At 43.2% G+C, this 20407-nt stretch overlaps 1 protein-coding gene across 1 annotated transcript in view; it reads right to left on the bottom strand.

The window, feature by feature from the left end:
• The window catches only part of NRXN3 (neurexin 3), a 1011514-nt gene that overhangs the window by 956230 nt on the left and 34877 nt on the right, over nt 1-20407 (bottom strand). The window contains exon 2 of the mRNA XM_075753769.1: nt 15224-16500. Coding sequence (XP_075609884.1) covers nt 15224-15932 — 709 coding nt within the window. The 5' untranslated portion in view covers nt 15933-16500. The remainder of the gene's footprint in view (nt 1-15223; nt 16501-20407) is intronic.

Below are 20407 nucleotides of genomic sequence, written 5' to 3' on the forward strand. Positions count from 1 at the left end.
AGCAGAAGGCTGGAGCTTGTCTCCAACAGGGCCTTCAAAGACTGTTCCAGCAGATGGAGCTTTTACCTCATGTCTTACAATTTACACATTCTTGTGGAGAATGACAGTCGGGCATCTGCTCCTTTCTGAGATTCCCACTCAGAAGAGAAGCCTGTTGTGTCCATCCCATGTGATGATTAGCCCTGGAAAATATAGAGTGCTTAAAGCTGGCAGGGCCTTGAATCCCAGAGGGGTCAGGAAGAGTCAGTTCAGACAGACAGAAGCAATTCATACCATATGGTGTAGGAGATAACAGAGATGAGGATTTTCTCAGAAATTAGTTTAGCTCAAGTGTGCCAGACATGTTCCACTATCTAGTTCTCTGTCATAAGGCCTAGAGGGAAATGAAAGAAGGTCACAGCACCTTTACATCATCCTATTAAAGAAAGGGAGACTCAAAGCTCTTACAACTCCTCTAATTCCATATACGTGGAATGTGCAGACACAATAGGATCCATAGTGACATCTGAAGACCTAGAAGACTTCGGTCCCCAAAGCCAAGAGCAGAGGAATGAGGGAGAAAGATGACTGTTGTAGGAAAAAAGAGATTCATGCATCGCTGCATTGTTCTTACACCTGGTAAGGTTCTTGGGACACATTTGATGAGGGCTAGGAAGGTGTGAGAAGTGTGTGTCTAGTATCAGGTGGCCAATTCCAGCAAGGGAATCAAACATCAAAAGGAAGGAGATTTAGAGCCCTCCCAGCAGATGCCCAGGGAACAGATCCTCAAAAGATGTTGACACTTCACTTAGCTGAAGACAAACACTAGGATGCAAATGTTAAAGTACAGCTTTACCTTCCAACGGGTGCCTTGAAGGCTGATTAGTTTTCCATGCTTGGGCAGCCTTGCCACCTCAGACACACAGCGTGACTGGGTTCTCCCCTGCTGACTCGCTTGCTTTTTCTCCAGTTGCAGAGCCCAACCCCCAGCCCCCCGTAGCTTTGCCTCAGAGAGACTGCTTTGCCTCCCAGTGCCAGCATGAAAAAGCTGGCCTGGCCAGTCACAACCAGGAGGCTCTTCCCCTGCCAGCTGTGATCATCTTGACAGTTCTGCTTTCTCCTCACATCATCTGTCATCTCTCTCACTCCACCTCCCCTTCCTGCAATCAGCCTCCTCCACCTACCACATTAGGGTTTGGGTCAAGAGGAACAAGGATCAGTACCAAAGTCAGAGCGCTATCTGCTTCCTTCCTACTCCCAACAGAGTGATGAGCCCAACAGAGCCAGGGTGAAGCCTGGATGGGGCAATTAGGCTGGAGGAAAAGCAGTGAAAAGCAGTTGAGCCTTAAGCAGCTCCAAAAATCAACTCATCATACTTCTGCTCTGAGGAAGGAACTGCTGGAGTGTTGGTGTTTAGGTGTGGTTTGGCTTATGAAAGACTGCCAGAAATACTGAAAGAAAAGATCCACACAGTCACAGGTCTGGGCACCACTCTCCAACCATCTATCACGAAGCTAAAAGCTCTAGCAATACATCTCAGTCCAGACTCACCACTCTCTTTTCTGTGATTATCCTGGGATCCACTTTGACAGCACTACCACCAAATGTCACTCCTGATCTTGGTATTGCCTGTTAGTTTAGATCTCTTTCCTTCTGGCCTAGTTCTGCTGATGAGTTTTATTACAGACCTGAAGGAATTCCAGTGATGTGCTTCTTCACAGCACCAACAATTAAATTCTGTTGTGCATTGCACTAAAATAATCCATAAGTAATGCTTACAGCTTCTAATAATTTAATTTAAACAGCTTCTATAATAAATGCCAGGTCAGAACTGTTAGCTACCCCTGAGCAGATGAGTCCTACTCACGCTTCTGTATGCCAGGCAGTAAAAAAAAGTATCTGTTGGAGGACAGTATAGTTAAATGCAGTATGCCATAACTACACAGAAAATAAGAGAACACTTTTGGGCTAAGAGCCTCTACTTAAGTCTTCTCGTTATATTATTGTTTCCAGAATAAGCACAAGGTCATTGTGTCCCATCTGCCACTATCTTCATTCCATGCAGAACTTTCTGCTCACTTGGGTGCCTGTTGTTTTCCCGGCAACTCTGTTTTCAAGAGCAACACTAGAAATGGGACATACTGGAACCATTTTCAGTGTCTAAAGAAGAGATTTTTTGGCAACAGACACAGAAGAATGAACTCTTCTAAAATATTCTTTTTAAGCTGCTCAAAGAGAGCAAAGATAAGAAGCCCAGGTCTTTTCAGGAATACATTTTTCCATGTGGTCTTCTCTCAAAATAACCAAACAAAATAGAAGTCCAATCAAAAACTCTTTTGTCTCCATCACATATGAACAACCTTCTATAAAAATCAGACGTATCTCTTAGCTGGAAGCCCAACACATGACAGTCCTGCCTTCAGTGGTTTGTTGAAGTCACTCCACTTTGGAGCAAAGTTTCCAGTAAAACTCATTGTCTATATCAACAATGAACGCTAGGCAGGAAAAGAAGCTTACAGGAGAGCATCACCTTGGCAAGTTAGCAGAAATGAAGAAGGGAGGAAAATGTAAGAGTTCATTACACTTTCTCCTGTCACCTTCCATCCAAGGGGATGTTCAGTAAAGCAAACTCTTGCAACTAGTGTTTCATTTTGGTATTTTTGGTGAAATCATAAACCTCTTTCTACTGGAAACATTTGAAGGAACCAGATCTTCTCTTCCCTGTTTTGAAAAGTTATATTGAAGAGCACGTAAACCACATATGGGTAAAACCAGCTAAAATGTTTATTGCTACAAATCTATTTTTCGTTGTTAATGACTATAAACCAACACTAAACAGAGGAATCCATAAAGCATAGCCCAAATAGTGCAGCGCACTGGCAAGAGAAAGGAACAAGCTGGTTCAATATGGTTTCAGCTGACAAAGTTATGGGACAACAGCCACAAAGGGCAGAACTTCTTGGATATGGGCAATCCATTCACCAGATAGAATAAAAAGAGGTCTTTATTTGAATTTCAATCAGCTGAAATTTTCTAAGAATCCCTAAAATCCAAAGCCCCCTTTTTAGCTTCACATTCGATGTAAACCACGGTATTTTGCAGCTTTTCTAGCACACTTGGATGAAACTAGATAAACTACTATATTGTTTAATACTTAGGATTTAGCATTCTGGATTCCAATCCCACCTCAGGCAGCTTCTGACTCGATACCCTTCAATAATTCACATTCCGCTTGCCTCTCAGTTTTGCCATCAGTAAAATGGAGATAACATGCATTTCACAGTGTGGTAGAGTGATGTGAAGGCTGACTGATTTATCAGTAGTTGTGAGATGCTTAGGAATACTCTGATGAAATGTGCCACATGTATGCACAATTTATTATTAACCTGACAGCATTTTAGCTCTTTTATTTTCCTGCCTTGCACACAATTCAAGTGCAGGATGCCTGAAGCACATTTGAATGGATGCCATGTGGCATTTTGATTGTAGCAGGTACTACCATTTAATTCTGAAATTCACAACTTTAACATCACATTAAAGCAGGATTTTTGCAAATAATTTTCCTTCTTCGTTCAGTTTTAAAGAACATTTGAATGGCCTTGGTTTTAGTTCAGTACCAGATCATTAGAATTATTAAAAATGAACACAGGCAAAGAAAGAATTTCAAACAGAAATGTGTTCTTTGGGCTAAATCTTTAGAGGTGAAAAAGGATGGAAATAAATATAATATGAAGGTTAAATGATCAAAATTACTATTTAGAAGCCTTATCCAGTCACAAGGCTCCAAGGTGTCTGAATCACTTTTCAAAATGGGACTTAAAAAGTAGTATTTTTTAAACTGACAAGATCAACAAATCTAAATAGATTTGCATTTAGTTCTTAGTTAAGCACATCTTTCATCAGTATGAAAGAAGGCTTTGCCTGTATGCCTCATTTGCTGTATGAGGTTAATTTTAAGTTGAATACTATTTATGTGATCAGATGTTCAAGAAAACATTTTATACAATGATCTGTACATTTGATGTATTTTCTACAGAACAGCTCATTAATGACACTGTATCTACAAGTTCAGATAGCTCCTGTGCCCACCCTGCAGCAGTCAGCCAGCCGTTCACAAGGAGAAAACAATTGGGCTAGTATAAGGCTAGAAACTAAAACAGATGAAACCTACATTTTGTTTCAGTCCCAGACCTGAAAAGTGGCTTAAATTGTTTTAGTCAGCTTTCCAACAACAACATTTTTTCAAGTAACCAAGAGGAAACTTAAGCAATTTCATCTCTGGAAGAAAACCAGCGGAGACTGTTACAAATGCCCCCAAATAGTGGGATATAGATTCATAGATTTTTAAGGCCAGAGAGAGCATTAAATAGACCTACAACAGAGCAGTGACCTCCACTGTAAGTGGTAGCAGGGCTATAATTAAACACCATTGACAAATGAGGTCTGAAATCACAGCCAATTGTTCTCCCGAGATACAGGATCTGTTACTTAGTACCTTGGTTTAGCTATCTTTTGCCTCAGGCAAACTGGGAGTCACCACACTGGCAGCGCAATGACAGGGAAAATATCACAGAGCTCAAGAATGGTTGTCATGACATACTAGTGCAGTTCCCCAGTGATTTTCACAGGCAGAGCCTTGCTCATCCAGCCCAAATCGCAGTTTTGACTGGCTGCATTTCAAAGAGAATTTCTTGCATAGAGAGGTATGTGTTATGCTCTTCTTTGGGAATGCCCACTGCCCAGTCCTCAGGTCCAGCTACACTGCAAACTACTTGGGTTCAATCCAACACACTAAAAAGCTAAAGTCCAAACTGCCAACAATCCCAACCTCTCAAATCAGCAGCTCTAGTTCTTTAATAGATGAAGCCTTGCTGCCTTCACTGTCACTGTTCAGAGATTGTGCTGTTCAACAATACTGGCACATCAAGAAGTCAAATAGGGAACAACCCACCCAAGTCCTGTCCACCCAAGATCACTCCTCGGGCCTTTCCTTTAGTGGAGCTCTTGACAAACAGCAGTACCTACAGATCTGTCACTTCCAATGAACTTAAATGATAACAGTGCTTCACACCACTCTTCCCTCCTGGGAGGTTTCAAAGGGCATCCATCTGACTCATTGCCCTACCTGTGCTCCAGGCTCCGCTCGCTGTCTGAGAGCTGGAAATCTGTTCTCTCTGGTCAAGTCTAACCTATGCACAGGTCTGCTTTTGCCTCCACATCTGGGCCTGATAGTTCCCACAGTCATAGCACAGCAGGGTTCAGTCCACGGGTTTTCATTAGAGCTTTTTAGTCAGTGTCTGAGCATATGCCCCTTCCTTAAAACACTTCAACATTTTTGTGATATATTGCAGCTCATCAGCAGTAAGTCCGACAATAATGTCAGTAAGTTATAAAATAAGCTAGAAATATATGTGCAATTGATATAGATTACATTTTAAACAAAGTCAGAATCCAGAAATTCTACAAAATAAAAATAAATTGCTTTTTCTGCAGACTGTCATCAAAATCAGTATTTTTTACTAAATATTTTGATTTGAGCGAAAGCACCATTTTTCACAAGGAAAACATTTCCAAGCTGTCTTATTCTGATGTGTCTTAGCTGGTCAAATTGTTGCTTCACACGTCTTTCATTTGAACATGCCAAGAGATAGGGGAGTGAAAAAACAGACTGCCTTGCAGATACATTTACATGTAAGATGCGAAGTAGAGATCAAGTGTATAGGTATATAGTTCTCATATCTCTTCAAAACCAGCAGGTTTGGGAATTTGTTGTAGAAGTGTTCATTAGTGCAGTTGAGACACAGCTGAGCATTTCAGCATAACTAAGGAAGGAAAATAGAAAATTTAGGAGGAGATAGCTAAGCCAGTAACCTAAATCACAATTTGATCATCAGAGACATAATTTTTAAATTTCTTTTCAATGAAAAATAATAAAAAAATAAAATAAAATCTCCAACAGCGGAGTGCCCACTAGAGGAACTCTGAAGAAAGAGCATTTTGCCATTTTCTGCAGCATCCAGTGTTTTCTCAGAGGGTCTTCTACCCAACAATAAACCTATAGCCATACCACTATCATCAGATGACTACCTTCCAAGCTGCCAAGATCACACAGCTAGCAGTGTCTGAGCTGGCAAATTTTCAGCTAGATATGCCCATATGAGTTGTGCCTCATCTTCAACATTAATATAAACACAGCTCTAGCTCTGGTTATCCTGAGAGATGTAACAACGCTCCTGCTTCACGATGGCAATATAGCTAATCCATATATTTTTTATGTTCATTGATCTCCTGTTATGTTCCTTAAAAGTTGAAACTATGTTGATAACAAGGACCTACACATATTTCCAAGTACACCAGAGGTCTGGCAGGCATCATGCAGGGTGGTCCCTTTGCGCAGCCCCCTGCCTCCTACTGCACCAAGTCCCAGGGTAGCTCTCACAGGAGCCACAGAGGAAAGGGCAAAAGACAGAAGAAAAAGCACATGAATTCTGGCTAGTTTCCCAGCTTTTTCATTTAGGCAGTCCTAGACAAGCAATTTAATCTCCCTTCCTTCTCCTTTCCTCTTCACAAGCCTCACCTTTTTTTTCCCTTCTTTTTTTAACAGCAATTTATTAAGGAATGATTCCATACACTTCTTCCCCATTCAAAAAAAAAAAAAAAAAACCAAACCTTTGGGGAATATAAGCAATATATTTTCAGCCACATACAGAAAGGAGCTTAAGGAATTTAGCTGCAAACACCACTGAGCTATGAAATTCGCAGATCACAACACAAGCCACTCTCACCTCTGCTAGCCATCTCTGCCTCAACTGTGGTTTCTGACCAGCCCCAGTGGACAAACCTGCCTTTAGCTCCAAGGATCTCTCCTGTATTACCTTGAGGAGAAAGGTACTGAGAGGCACTCTGGCCCTGAAAGCCAAGCTGGCAGGACGGAAGCAGCAAGAAAGACCCAAAAATCAAACACATGCCTGCAGAAGCACACCAGAGGTTTGGAAAATTCAGACAGTGTCATTTTTCTCAAGTACTAAGGCAACAAACTGAGAAGAAATGAAAATCCACCCAAGAGACCACACAGTCTGAGAAAGACTTTTGAATAAATGCAGCAGCCAAGCTAACTCTAGGGCCTGCCAGCAGCATTAGAGATTGAAGCTCAAATTTCTATATCTACCAATGAACTGCTGCTTCCTTTCTGATAAAGGTCTATGTCAAATACTGAGAGCCAAACCCAGTCCATTAGATTCACTCAGGTTACTTTACTGGTCAAATTCCCTGAGTAAAAGGAGAAAGATCACACCTCAGAGCAAAATCGTGGGCACCAAGTACACCTTTCCTCCTTGGCCTACACTGCAAACTGCAGACCAGCTACAAATATACCTGCTGTATCTAATAAGCAGTTAGCAGGAAAAGAAAGAAGATTTTACCCACCCTTTCACTGCCAGCTTTGGGCTAATTAAACACTCAAAAACAACCCAGAGGGCTTTCTTTGTTGTCCTGTTTTTTATGCAACGATTCATACAGGAACGGAGGACGTATAAACTCTGCCTTTCTGCTCTGGTAGCCTTTTACATCCTTCTTTGCTTTCCCTGACAGCACAAGGTCAAGACAAGTCTTGAGCATGGGGGGTGACAGGAACAGGCTGGAACCAGCAGCCACAGCAGGGAGAGGGCCAATGCAGACAGGTAGGCAGAGGTCAGTCACCGCACAAGGAAAAGCATCTGATCAGCCTCTGAGGTTCATGACAGAGGGCATTTGGGGGAAGTCAGTGGAGCACACGGGACAGATGCAAAAAAAAGAGTCAAAAGCTCTCCTTCTCCCATTGCTCCTATCAGCACCCTGCAGTGCAGCATCTGCTCCGTGTCACCCAACAGGGAAGAGGCTACACTGCTGCTTGGGCTATGTCTTCACCAGCACAGCTCCAGCCTGGCCTGGGAAGTGTCTAATACTCATAGTGTGACACTGCACAAAGCATCAGGAAACTGGGAGATTTCAGTTAAAAAGAAAGATGAGGAATGGTCCTCAAATACGGCCACTTAACAGGGAGAGACACCTTAATTTCTAACTGTAAGCCTAGCTGAAAAACTGACAATCAAAGCAGGTCATCCTACTGGGTGCTCATGAATTATCATAATTTACCTGTCCTGCTAAGATATTTATATGCCTCTATCACTGTCATACAGAAGCATATGGAATTCTTAATACTTAGAGCACAGGAAGCTCCACTGGCTACGTATTTCAAATATGGAAACTGAGACACAGAGGATAACCAGGTACATATCCCCTGCAAAAAAAAGGTCAGTTGATTTAATCTTGAGTCCTTTAGTCTGCCAGCAAATCACCCCAGGGACGCAAGAAGCCTGTAACAGAAATGGAAATTAGTCTCTTAGGTACCAACGCTCTAACAACCGGATCATCCATGTTCTGCTACTCCAGTCCACTTTCTTTACATGTTATACCTTGGTCTCCTCTCAGGATAAGGGAACGAGAAGTGTACATGCAGGCAGGGCATAGACAGGTGACATAGAATGACTGGCAACACTGTCAGCAACACAGAAAGTGAATCCAGTGCACTCAGGTCCCAGCCCCATTTCAGAGCAAACACATTCAAATACAAACCAATTCTGCTTCAAGTAGTCTGTGACATCCAGAGTCCTCCCTACCTCTCCACATCTACCTCCCTCAGCCCTTGGGCTGTTTGGCACCCAGCTGACAGCTCCTGGACCTGTTCACAGACAGAAGGACAAATGCTTTGCTCTGCAGGGTAGGTTTACAATGGCAGTGAGCCTGTCTGCAATGAAGGATTGTGGGAGACACACACACATACACCCAGAAGTCACACTGCTGTCTCTGGACAGCAATAACACGGCAGTTGCCTTGCTTTGTATAGGAAAAAGAAGCTTTGCTATGTATCAAGTTCAAAGTGGGTCAGCAAAGGAACAAGAAGTAAAGTGAAATCAGAAGTTGGCCCAGGACAGGTGGCCGCTCTACCATTTCATCACATGGATTACCACCTTCTCCCACACCGGAGGGGTACTCAGTGCTGAGGTCGACGTGCAGAGAGGCTCATCTTCTCTTAGTAGTGCCACAGTGTGCAGGACAGATGTGCTCCTCCTCCACTTCTTTCCCTGTAGCTGTGTCACGCAGTTTCCAGCATCCTCAAGGTATCTGGGAGGATTAGCTTCCTCCATTTTCCACCAAAACTTAACAAAAATCACCCTGTGGCAAATGACCTGCACACCTCCATCCTGGAATAAGGATGAAAGCAAGGCTACAGCATGTGCTGTCTTGCTTGGGGCTATATTTACTGCTGATTGACCTCCATGACAGGCTGCCTAGCTCAGCAGAAGCCTGGACAGTAATAATAGATCAACTCTTTTTTTTTTTTTTTTCCCCCTCCCCTTTTTTTTAGGGCAAAAACAAAGGAAAATAAACCTACTTTCTGAAATCAAATTATCTCCTGACCATAAGTGGGAAAGAGAAATTTCTGGCTCTGCTTACTTTCATAATTATTATTAGTTACTTTTATTTAAGTCTTTATTTAGTAACAACCAAAAAATCCAGTTTAGATCCTAGCTGTGCACACTTTGGGACAGAGCAGGAGCCAGCAGGCTGATCTATGGGCTGACAAAGGAAGCTGGTATCCAGACTCCAGCTCGATTTAGTCCTCCAGCAGCTCACTCAGCCCATTCAAATCTACCCCGATAGCCAAGAACCATTCTCTTACACTATCAGGCAGGTAAAACCAAGACAGAACAGCCGCTGTAAGCAGCCTATATGAACTATGGCTTACTCTTGTGTAAAGTAACATTTTCATCCTGCTTTTTTCCCCAAGTCCCAGCTCCTTCTTGCCTACAAACTGTTCTCACACTTCACCAGTTCCACCTCACACCAAATGGTGATCTCCTTTGTACCCAACCTGCAATTTGCTTCATTTTAGCAGAGGAGATGTCCAAGCTTTGCCTAACTGAGGGCTATAACTCGTCTGTTGCTTGAGGTCTGCAGCTGATCTGCAATCAAGCAGAAAAGGATTGTAGCCTCATGGTCATCTACAATACAGAAGAATGAAAACAAGAAGAATATAGCTGTCAGCATGTATTGCAGCTAGACTGGTTGAATCAATGACACACTCCATACAGGGGCCTGTAATCTCCCTGTGGCTCCCCTGTATTAAAAGCAGGGGAGAGTACGAAACAAATCCAGCTAGGTTTGGAACTGCAGGAAGTCCACACTTAGTGAGGGGAGATGGGTCCTAGGCCATTTCTGTGAAGCGGTATGTAGGATCTAAATTGAAATTCTGCAGCTCCTGCTCACTTTTCGTATTTATTATTAAGAATAACAAATGGTGCTTAAACTGCACTTTGGAGTTTCAAAGCACTTTATAAACATTAATTAATATCTTAACACATCATCTTTTTCTGGTGCTCATCTGGCAATGCATCAAAAAATTACAACCAGACTGGAAAGAGACTACTATTTTAAATACAACCAAAGGAATTTAAACCAGGAAGAATGAGCAAGAGAGAGATGGGGAAAACCAAATTGCTGCAAAACTAAGTTATGAGTGGAGTTCTTACCAGCTTTCTGCTGCCCAGTGGCCAGCGCTGGGGCATAAAAAGTGGCATAAAGCGGCAGATTTGCCCCTTGCAATATTTACTCCACAGTCCTTGGAGATCATCAATTTTAGAGTTTTGCACTGGTGAGTGAAGATCTGGGCCCCACACAGACTGTGTCCCAGAACTGCCCGCTGTCCCCTAGAACAGCAGAGCACAAGACCAAATGGAGGGTCTGCAGCTGTTTATTGCTGGTGAATTCAACAACAACCAATTTATATTCATCTATCAAAGAATATGCAAGTGGAAGCATATATTATGGTCATGTTCATTTGTTTCTGATTACAAAATGTATGTAAATGCACATGCAAATTAAGTGCACCCATCAGGTTCATGGCAAAGTGCCAAATAAGCCTCAGTATTACAAAGTTTGGGGTGGCTGGCAGGGAGATACAGTGATTGCAAGTGAGGCTAGGCAGTCCCTTTAGATGCAGCCAAAACCCGGTTGCTCCGAAGGGGCAGGTGGAGGATAAATCCTGCAGTAACTTGTCGCTTTAAAACGAACCTGAGGGGCTATAGAAAAATATGTTCCCGCTGCAGTTAAAAGTGTGATAATTACAGAGCAACGGGCTTCTCTGTCATTCAGCAGGCAGCATCCCCAGGAAATCTTGCTCTGTAATCAAGGGAAGAGGTGCAATCAGGCCCCTATTCAGGCTTCGTTTAGAAACAGCCCCTGCAGGCAACACAAAGGCTTCAGCATGGTGCTTTGTGAAGCTGGTGATCACATCAACGTCTTGGTACTGCAATTCCAAGCAGAGTTAATGTCAGTTCTAAGCACATCTTCTGTTCACCTTTCCTCACAAAGTCCAGAAGGGACCTAGGGAGACTGGTGAGGTCTTGGGCCAAAATACTCTTGTACATACAATGCTGCACTCACACTGTCCACATTAGTGAACTTTCTACGCTGTGATGTTGGAGGAAGAGAGAAATTCTTGCTGACTAAGGAAGACAGTGTGATCCTGAACGAGCAGATATGAACATGCTCATGGGGCTGCTATAGCAGTAGCGGTTTCAAAATTTGCATGGGGAAGGTTTTGTTGGTTTTTTTTTTTTTTTTCCAGTGACATGAATGTATCTGTGCTGCTCAAATTCTACAGGAACCTCATTCTCTTGGCAGCAACCTGATCCCACAAAGACTGATGAGGTTTATTAGAGGGGAAAGTGTCTCTGACTTCAGCTTTCATGTCTAATGCCACTATTGCCCAGAAACATACAAATTAATTGCTACTCAAATCAGCCATCCTTTGTACCCTACAGAGCTGTCGGATTCGATGAACCAGTTTACTCCAGCTGCAATAAAAATAGTATCACATTTTATTCAAAACAGCCAAACCTTCCAAAGTGTGCATACATTTGGACTCCCACTGTATACACTCAGACACAGAAATTGTACTTCTCATTGACCAGCAATGACCAGCTCTGCTACCCATCTCGGCATGTAGCTACCATGATGGACACAATCTTGGTAACTCTGAGTGCACATCAAGTGCCAAAAATCTTTTTGCACATTGAGGGCACATTCTGGACAGGATTTACAGTTTTGTCTCAGTATGGAATGGTTGTTCTCTGCTGAGGTTCACCATAACTGGAACTGCATTTTGCATTACAGTAACTCCTAATACTGTAAATGGAGCTTCATTCCATCACGGAATGGGATCAGCAGGTTCCCCTCTCTATTTATTTCTTATTTCTCTGGCCACAGAATAAATGAGTTTGCTGTGGTTTTACCATCTGCAGACATAGGTATCAGTCAATAGGCAAGTAATGGCCTGGACACTGTCAAGAGAACTCATTATTAAAAAGGTACATATTGCATTTAGCTGCTCAAACAGAAGTTGTTATTGATTGGATCCCATCAGTTCCCAGTAAAAGAGCCAACTCCAGTGACGAAATGAAAATACACAGACTACAGACTAGTAAATACTGTAATAGAATTAAGGATCCACCCCAAAAGGGAGTTGTTGATATCCAGTTGAAAAAGCACGTCTTTTTCAAAACTGAGACTGGAAATAAAATAATCATGTTACTTCTGCAAATATCCAGAGGTAGGATAAGGAAACAAAATGAAAGGGAACAGTACTGACAACAAACATCTCAATCTCTTGGGAAAAAAAGCAAACAAAGAAAATATAAGTTGGTTAATGGCCAATCAAGCCACAGGCAGGAAGAACCTGCATTCAGTCTGCCATTCCCACAACATCCTACTGTTCATCAGTGGAGGTTCTGTCACACTCACAGAATTGAAAGACAGCATCTTTGGAGTTTGCTACATTTTTCAAAGTCAGATAAAAAGGTAGTTATACTTGGTTCTCATTTTGTTTCCTCGCCACTTTTCTTTGTCTGCTTGTTTCCACTTACTGAACAGCTTTTCTTTTGTTTTTCTCCTTCTTTTCACAATCTGCACAGACATGGTAACATTTTTGGGTGACAGTATTTAACACAGAGAAATCACCAATGCTGCAGCATAAAGGAGGCAGAAAACAAAGCTGATTATAAAATTCTAACATAAACCACATATACACCATTAAGTAACACAAGAGAAAACCGAAGAACCAGACAAGGTAATGACTGTGGAAATCTATACATTTGTTCCATTGAAAAAGTTCTCTGCACAGCATCTTCTGTGTGAGTGAACAGACCACAGCTAACAGTGAGTTAAAAATGTTTACTAAAAAAGGTACATCGTGACAAACTTCTTTGCTCACCCTGAATAGAAGGTTGGGCTGGAAACTGATGAATCACTATAGGAAACAAACAGCAGTGGTGACGCATGGCTTCAAAAGGTAACAATAGCACTGCTTGATCTGTGATGTCTACAACAGAAATATCCCTGGATTTGTTAGAAGATGGATTTCATATTGCTCCACCCACCCAGGAAACACTGAAATTCCACCACCCGAGCCCTGATTAGAGCTCTCACAATTGCCCCACAGGTACATGGAAGCCTTGCTCACTTACAGTATTTTCTCAAGATGTTCACCAAGAACCATATGTTGTTGATGTCTTGAGCAGCTCCCTGTGCAGTCTGGATCCATTAGCCCAGCAGTAGAAAGAGACTTATATCTTTATGTTTCAGGGTCCACATGCCTGTGTGGCTCTTGCAATCTTCCATGACTCAGAACTGACATTTAGATGTGAGGTATGTTTATTCTGTAAGCGTTTGAGGATTGGGCCTAGCAGCCCAGCTACTGAAGTGCCTGGTCACACCCAGCACTCTCTCCAGCTCCACATAACTCAGGGTTCAAACACAGAAAACAGTTCTGACTCATTATTGGTTTGGACCTGATCAGCGTGGAGTAAATAGACAGGAAGAATGTTGGTGTTCGGTACTTCAAAGGCTCACACCTCCTACCTAATGGTCATGTACTATTACCGTAATATTTGGATATAAAGCCAAATTTTCTGTTATCATTAATAGCACCTTAAAATGAATGCTCATACGCACGTCACGTTTATTTTCCAAACCTTCCCTTCCTATAAAAACATGTTTGCTTCCCCTATAATGTAAATGTAGATCTGTATTTACATAGTATTTCTGTAGGGCTTTTTGCTTACATATAAACAGTACAGGGACTTCATTTTCAGCACTTCTCACATTCTACATACTAAATTCAGGTTAATCTGTTTTCATTGCCAAAAGAAGTAAACAAATGCTATTTGTGATAAGATATTATTACAAGTATTTCCATTTTGACAAAATTGGGGGGGGGGGGGGGGGGGGCAGGGAGAGCGGTTCCTTGAGATTGGACACTTCTTGCCCAGGTTTCATCTTTGGCTTAAGCTTACACTGTTGTGTTTAAACTCAAATGTCATAAAAATGCTGTGATGAGATTCTCAAATTCACACCAGGATTTCCAGTTGACTTACTTAAGTCTCTTGTATGTACAGAGTTAATTACCATCACACTGCTAAAGACCAAGGAAAAAAATCCTGAAACACAACTCATCATGTGGTTTGCATGACTTAAAACTTCCAGACTCAAATTTTAAAAGACAGCATTAAACGATGTAGAAACACTCAAATCCCTCTTCCCTTTGCAATACAAAATAAGATCATTCAGCAGGTCCCCAAGCAATTTAATCAAGGATGTTAAAATAATCAAGGTGCCGTTCAGCAATTAGTATGCAAGCAATTGAGGGGGAGCATGGGGCTTCCACAGACTAGCAACAGCTAATATCAAAGATGGCCTAACTTTGGCAATGTCCTGTCAATCAGTTATGTTAGCCATACATACAGGACTCCTGTTTACTGACACTTCACTCAGTTTTCAGGGACACAGAGGAGTGGAATTTACCCAGATAGCTAAGATAACTTCTTACTGCTGCTTTTACCAACACCAACATAGGGTACTTCTGTATTTACGAATTTACATTCTCTACCCTTTATTAATAAAGTTGCTGACAAAAATCTGCCTGTGCTACAAATGCAGCATCCTTTCAGAAAGGCACTTTTTGGAATTGCTCATGCTCTCTATCTACTCCCATTTCATTACTTCCAGCTGGAAAAAGAACGGTGGAACTTTAATACCTCTGAGAGTCACCAGCAGGGATAAGAGCTCAGTCGTAGCCCTGCTAAGTGACAAATTAACTCTTTGGATTATGTACAGATCAATGGGAAGCAGGGAAGTATCCTCTTACCTTCAGAACACAGCTTGCCAGTGTATCCAGTGGCTGAGCAGTCACAGTGTGGCTCACCATCCAGAAGGAAGCAAGTGCCACCATTGTCACAGGGGTTTTCTGCGCAGAGCCCTTCCATTTCCACTCGGACCCCTTGACTGCCCAGGAGCTGCGGCTCAGAGTTGCCATATTTCAGATCCAGGATAAATCCTTGAAACGGAGGCTCACCCAGAACACCATCAAGGGTCAAGGCAGCAGGACGGATGTCCAATGGGACTCCACCAACAAAAAGGTCACTGACGATGTTCATATACTGGCGTTGTGGACGCACCTCGCCTGGCTTGGCTTCACCATCCAGCACTAGCACCGTCCGAAGGTGATTGCGGCTGACCATCAGGAAGTGCCAGTTGCTGTCATTGACCTGCTTGTCTGTGATAACAGTAGTCTCTGCACAGTCCACACTGAACTGGAGTTGGATGCGCCCATCAACAAGGGACAGACAGAGGAAATCACAGACACCACCGTCATCAAAGTAGAGGAGTAGCCCAGCAGAGACGTTGGTCTTGAACTGAAAACTGAGTTCGCTCCTAGTGCTGGCATCCCAGCGGAGGTAGCGGGCCCACTGGTTGGGGATGCCCATGAACTCCAGACCCAAACAGAGACCCAGCAAGGAGCCCAGCAGCAAACTCACCTTCAAGGTGAAGTAGACAGAGTGCAGAGTGAAGCCCATTGTTTCAAGAATCTGCTTTTCCCTAGGAGAAAAACAAAAGCGATGCTACTGGGAGGAGAACCCCAGCAGTCAACACCAAATGTTAAATCCAACGGGAAGACAAGGAGAGCACAGAGAGTGACGGAGAGAGAGGGAGAGTGAGTGGAAAGTAAGATAGCAAGTGCACGTGACCAAGAGAAAATGTCTCCTCCCCAAGGAAAGATCTCAATTATCCTCTAAGGATCCAGAGGCTTTTATCTCAGAAGTACAGGGTATATGAAGTGACTTCTCCAGTTGGTTTACTTTTGAGAAGGGCAAAATAACCCACAGTGATTTATTTTTGGTAGAACACAAAGGTGACAGTGGTTGTTCTAGGGAGGAAGGAAAGGCAGAGCTGAAGCCCAAGCCTCAAATTCTGGTTTCCTAGAAGTGACGACAATATTGACAGAGGTGGCAGTGAGATGGAGGAGAGAGTGAATTCATAAAGCACGTGATCCTCGAGAGGGCAAAAATAAAGTCAATCTTCATGATGCACTGGTGGCTACCCAGCCCATAATTCACTTCTTGTCACTCACGGAGCTTGCAGGACCTGTGGGGTCAAGAGAAGAGAAGAAAGGAAAAAGTTAGTCCTACTTCTCACCATATCTTTACCATGAAGCTTATTAACATCTTGTCCAGTAACTCATTTACATTTCTTGATATTCTGGCCACTTCTTCATGCCTGCAGTTGGCTATACAGTCTTCCAAAGTGCAAGAACATGTATGTCCTCAAAACTAAGAGGACCAAATAGAGAACTCACCAAGTGATCTGCACATACCACGAACAAAAAACATATGCCAAATTATTTAAGCCCTTTGATGGATGCAATCTCATTGGCTTTTCTGAGAGAAACGGTGCTGAAGCTTCCCCAGTAACAATTACCTCTCAATGAAAATGCTCAGGGCAAAGACCAGAGTTCCTTAAAGTTTAAAAGTTGATACAGGGCAAGAGAAGACGTTATCCAGACTTCCCATTCTGCTGTTTTCATTATGCTTCCTAGCACACCAAGCAAGCATTAGAGAAGACAACCTTGCTGTTGGCCTGTCATGCAATAGCTGCTTTTACTTTACATGTCTTGCACACTTCAGAGACTCTAACAGGGACCTTTGCAACCTGGATACATGTGCTGTGCAAATTATATATGGCAACCTGCAGCTTAGATGATAGGAAACTTGTAGCTTAGATGGTAAGAACTGTCTAAGCACTTAACCACTTACCCTGGCCTAGTGGTTTGGCAAAAAGGCCTAATTCACCCCCAGCTTACAGCAAGCAATTCCAACTTCAGTGAGCAGGAGTTGCACCTGTTAACACCAGGATTTAATTCACTTCTACCTATTTGCATGTGGGTGACTGTATGCCTTGGGTAGGAGGATGTTTTAAGATGACAAGTAAAGACTGCACAAAGCTAGGCTCATTCTTTGAAAATTCTGCTCAAAAAGAAAGTAAGTTTTCCATTAAAACAGGTGCTTGTTCACAGAGATGGGTTGGGCATGAGAACAGCTCTGGGAATGCCTGATATAAGCACAGACACAAAGCAGGAAAGGAGGTGATGAGAATCAAGGCCTTCAACCTCCCAGAAGCCAGCATGAACACAGATTTCACAAATTGGATGACAAATATTGTGAGACAGTATTTGCTTGGGAAAAGTGTGTTGTGGTGTGGACAATGAGAGTTGCCGGGGATGCTGTTGCTCCCAGCAGATGCCTTTCAACCCCACCGCCTACCTGGCTCCAAAGGAGGAGGCCCACAGACACTGCAGAAATGGGCAGTGCAGAAAAATTTCTGTTTGGTAAGGGCAGAGGTTGAGCTGGAGGAGAATCACTAGGCAGTGAAGGTGAGAGCTCACATAGTCACAGCCTCTGCCCTACCTGCCCCAGGGACCTGTGGAAGCCGTAAGTCTCAGTCTGGCAAATTTAGCCAGCATGAAAAAACAAGCCACTTACAAAACAAAAGGGATCAATTAAAAGAAAACCCGCAAGTTGGAGAGAAACACAAGCTTTCAGTGCCCAGTGGAAACCAGGCCTGTTCCCTGCAGCTGCCTGAGTGAAGCATGTTAGCTAAACTGCTATAAACACAAATAAAATTGAGTCAAAACCAGAGGGAAGATAATTCCTTTTAATTGTTAACAGCTTGGCTCAGGAGAATGGAAGGAGGAAAAAGGAGGTGTTAGGAGAGGTGTAAAATGAAAAAAAACACCCCACAGATCCAAATACTCAAATCATCTGTCTTCCCAATAATCACGATATCAGCTCAGTTCATGGGGGTTTTGAGGGGCTTTGAAAATCAACTGGGGAAAAAAAATTATGTGACTCTTGTCCATTTACCTTCCTCCTCTGTGCTCCCTAGTGGCTCCACTAAAATAGCCCATGATTTATGGAGAAGGCGAATAGAGTGAGAGGGAGGTAAGAGAGAAAGTGATGACCCAAGCCTGGAATTATTGATGAGATGGGAATAGAAATATAATAATGTGTGTAAATTAGCTAGCGATACGCTCCCAGCAGCTCACAGTTCCCTGGAACATTTACCACCACTGTAGCAAAATTCACTGCTCCATCGGACAGCCCTGTGCTCAGCCTGACCTGGGGAGAGGGAAAAGCCCAGCATGGCACCAACCACCCACAGAGACCCCAGTGCAGAGGGACTCTCACCACGGCTTTCAGTTCTCCTGGGATGGGTGGATAGCCCTCAGTCTTACCAGTTTTCTCTCCCTGTTTTAGAAGACTAACTCTGAGAACCAGTGAAAGATGCTGTAAATCACAGCAGCAGGTGTGAACACTCTATAGATAGAGATAACAGATCAGATGCCTATGTCCAGGTACAGCCCTAGAGCCTGTCCCAGAAGCCTACCAATCTCTCCCAACCCCAGGCTGCTGAAACCATGTTTTACACACAAAGAAATCTCAGTTTGCATGGGTCGCTTCAATCTTTGCGGTATTTCAAAGGCACAGTAAAAGGAGCAGGCTACCTCTTTGGTACAGATTTCTGTATCATCAATACATGTTCGTTAGGAGAGGACAAAGGCCACAGTTAACAAAGGAAACTAGGCAGAAATGGTTAAATGGGAATAGCACTGTTGACTGAGGGAAGCCAAGGCAATCCCTCTATCTGTTTTGATTGAGAGCAGCCAAGGTAATCCCTTTCTAGCTGTTTTGAAAGAAGACTGTGCCAGTTCTGTTTCAGAAGAGGACATAAAACCCACGAAATATAGGTGTCACTTCTGGGTGCTTCACCACCTTTTAGACACTGCAGTTCAGGTTTTGGGAAGGCTGCCTGCACCCAGCCACTAGCAGGTTGGGGCCATCACAGACTCCTCCAGAGCTCTGTCAGCACCCGTATTTCCTGACCCATGGTGCTTCCTGCTGTTCTAGTTTTGGTGTCTCACGCCGTTCAGCCTGTGAGAGCAAACCTCACCACACAGTAGCAGGGTCTTCAAGAAAAACTCAGAAGACTCAGTGTCCTTTTTAGCGGTGGCCAGGATCTGAATCCATACCTTTAGAGTGTAAATCCTGACACAACAGATCTGTGCCTCACTCATTTCCCATAATGATCCTCCAAGACACACTGAGAGAACAAATAATTTTCTGCTCTTACCATTTTATTTTTAGCATAAATACTACCCTAGCAGCCTCATACAGCACACTGCTACCATAGCAATACATTACAGTTTGGGACAATAACTATAGAATCCCATAGTATTTTCTCATAAATTTGATCTCTAATCTCAAACTTTGTCACAGCATGATCACATCTGACAAAAAAAGATTTCATGATGGACATTGCCTCTCCCAGTCACAAATTAGCAACATCCCTGTTCCAATTCCACCTATTGCTCACATGGAAAAGCAACGTAACAAGTATTTTCCGTGTTACATTTTTGGCTTAACGTGATTTAGCAGCACGAAACAAGACAGTCAGTGTGATGCGATCAGCCCTTCAACAAACCACTAGGGGAGGTCTTTGCAGAGCATTTAAAATGTTTGCTACCCTGAAGGAATGAGAGAGCCAGCAAGTTATCTGCACCGCACCTCCAGCAGCCTGTACCGCCTCCCTGGCCTGCTGGAGAGCTGAGACAGTGAGGAACCTGCACACTGAACAGACAGCTCAGCATCTCACACACACAAAACTCCCTGTAGGAAACACACCCACCTGCACTATTGAAACATCCCACTCACAGGGTTGATAGAGCTGCACAACTTCCCAAGCCAGGGAAGGGAGGCAGCATACACCTTCCCAAACTTGAGAGCAGCCTATTAACGCCAGGTCAGAGCCATCTGCTCAGCAGCCCACGGAGAGGGTCTCACCCTCGCTTTGGAGTGGCTCTCAGCTGCTTATCAGCTGTATGCGGAGAGTGAGTGACATTATCTAATTGCCAACTAATTTCCATAATTACTGACTGGCACACTCTGTATGCAGGGTTAATATCTTTGCAAACGTCTCGCAACGCACCTGCTTAGGA

This window comes from Balearica regulorum, chromosome 5 (genome assembly GCF_011004875.1).
Source record: "Balearica regulorum gibbericeps isolate bBalReg1 chromosome 5, bBalReg1.pri, whole genome shotgun sequence".
In the NCBI taxonomy this organism is placed as follows: Eukaryota; Metazoa; Chordata; class Aves; order Gruiformes; family Gruidae; genus Balearica; species Balearica regulorum.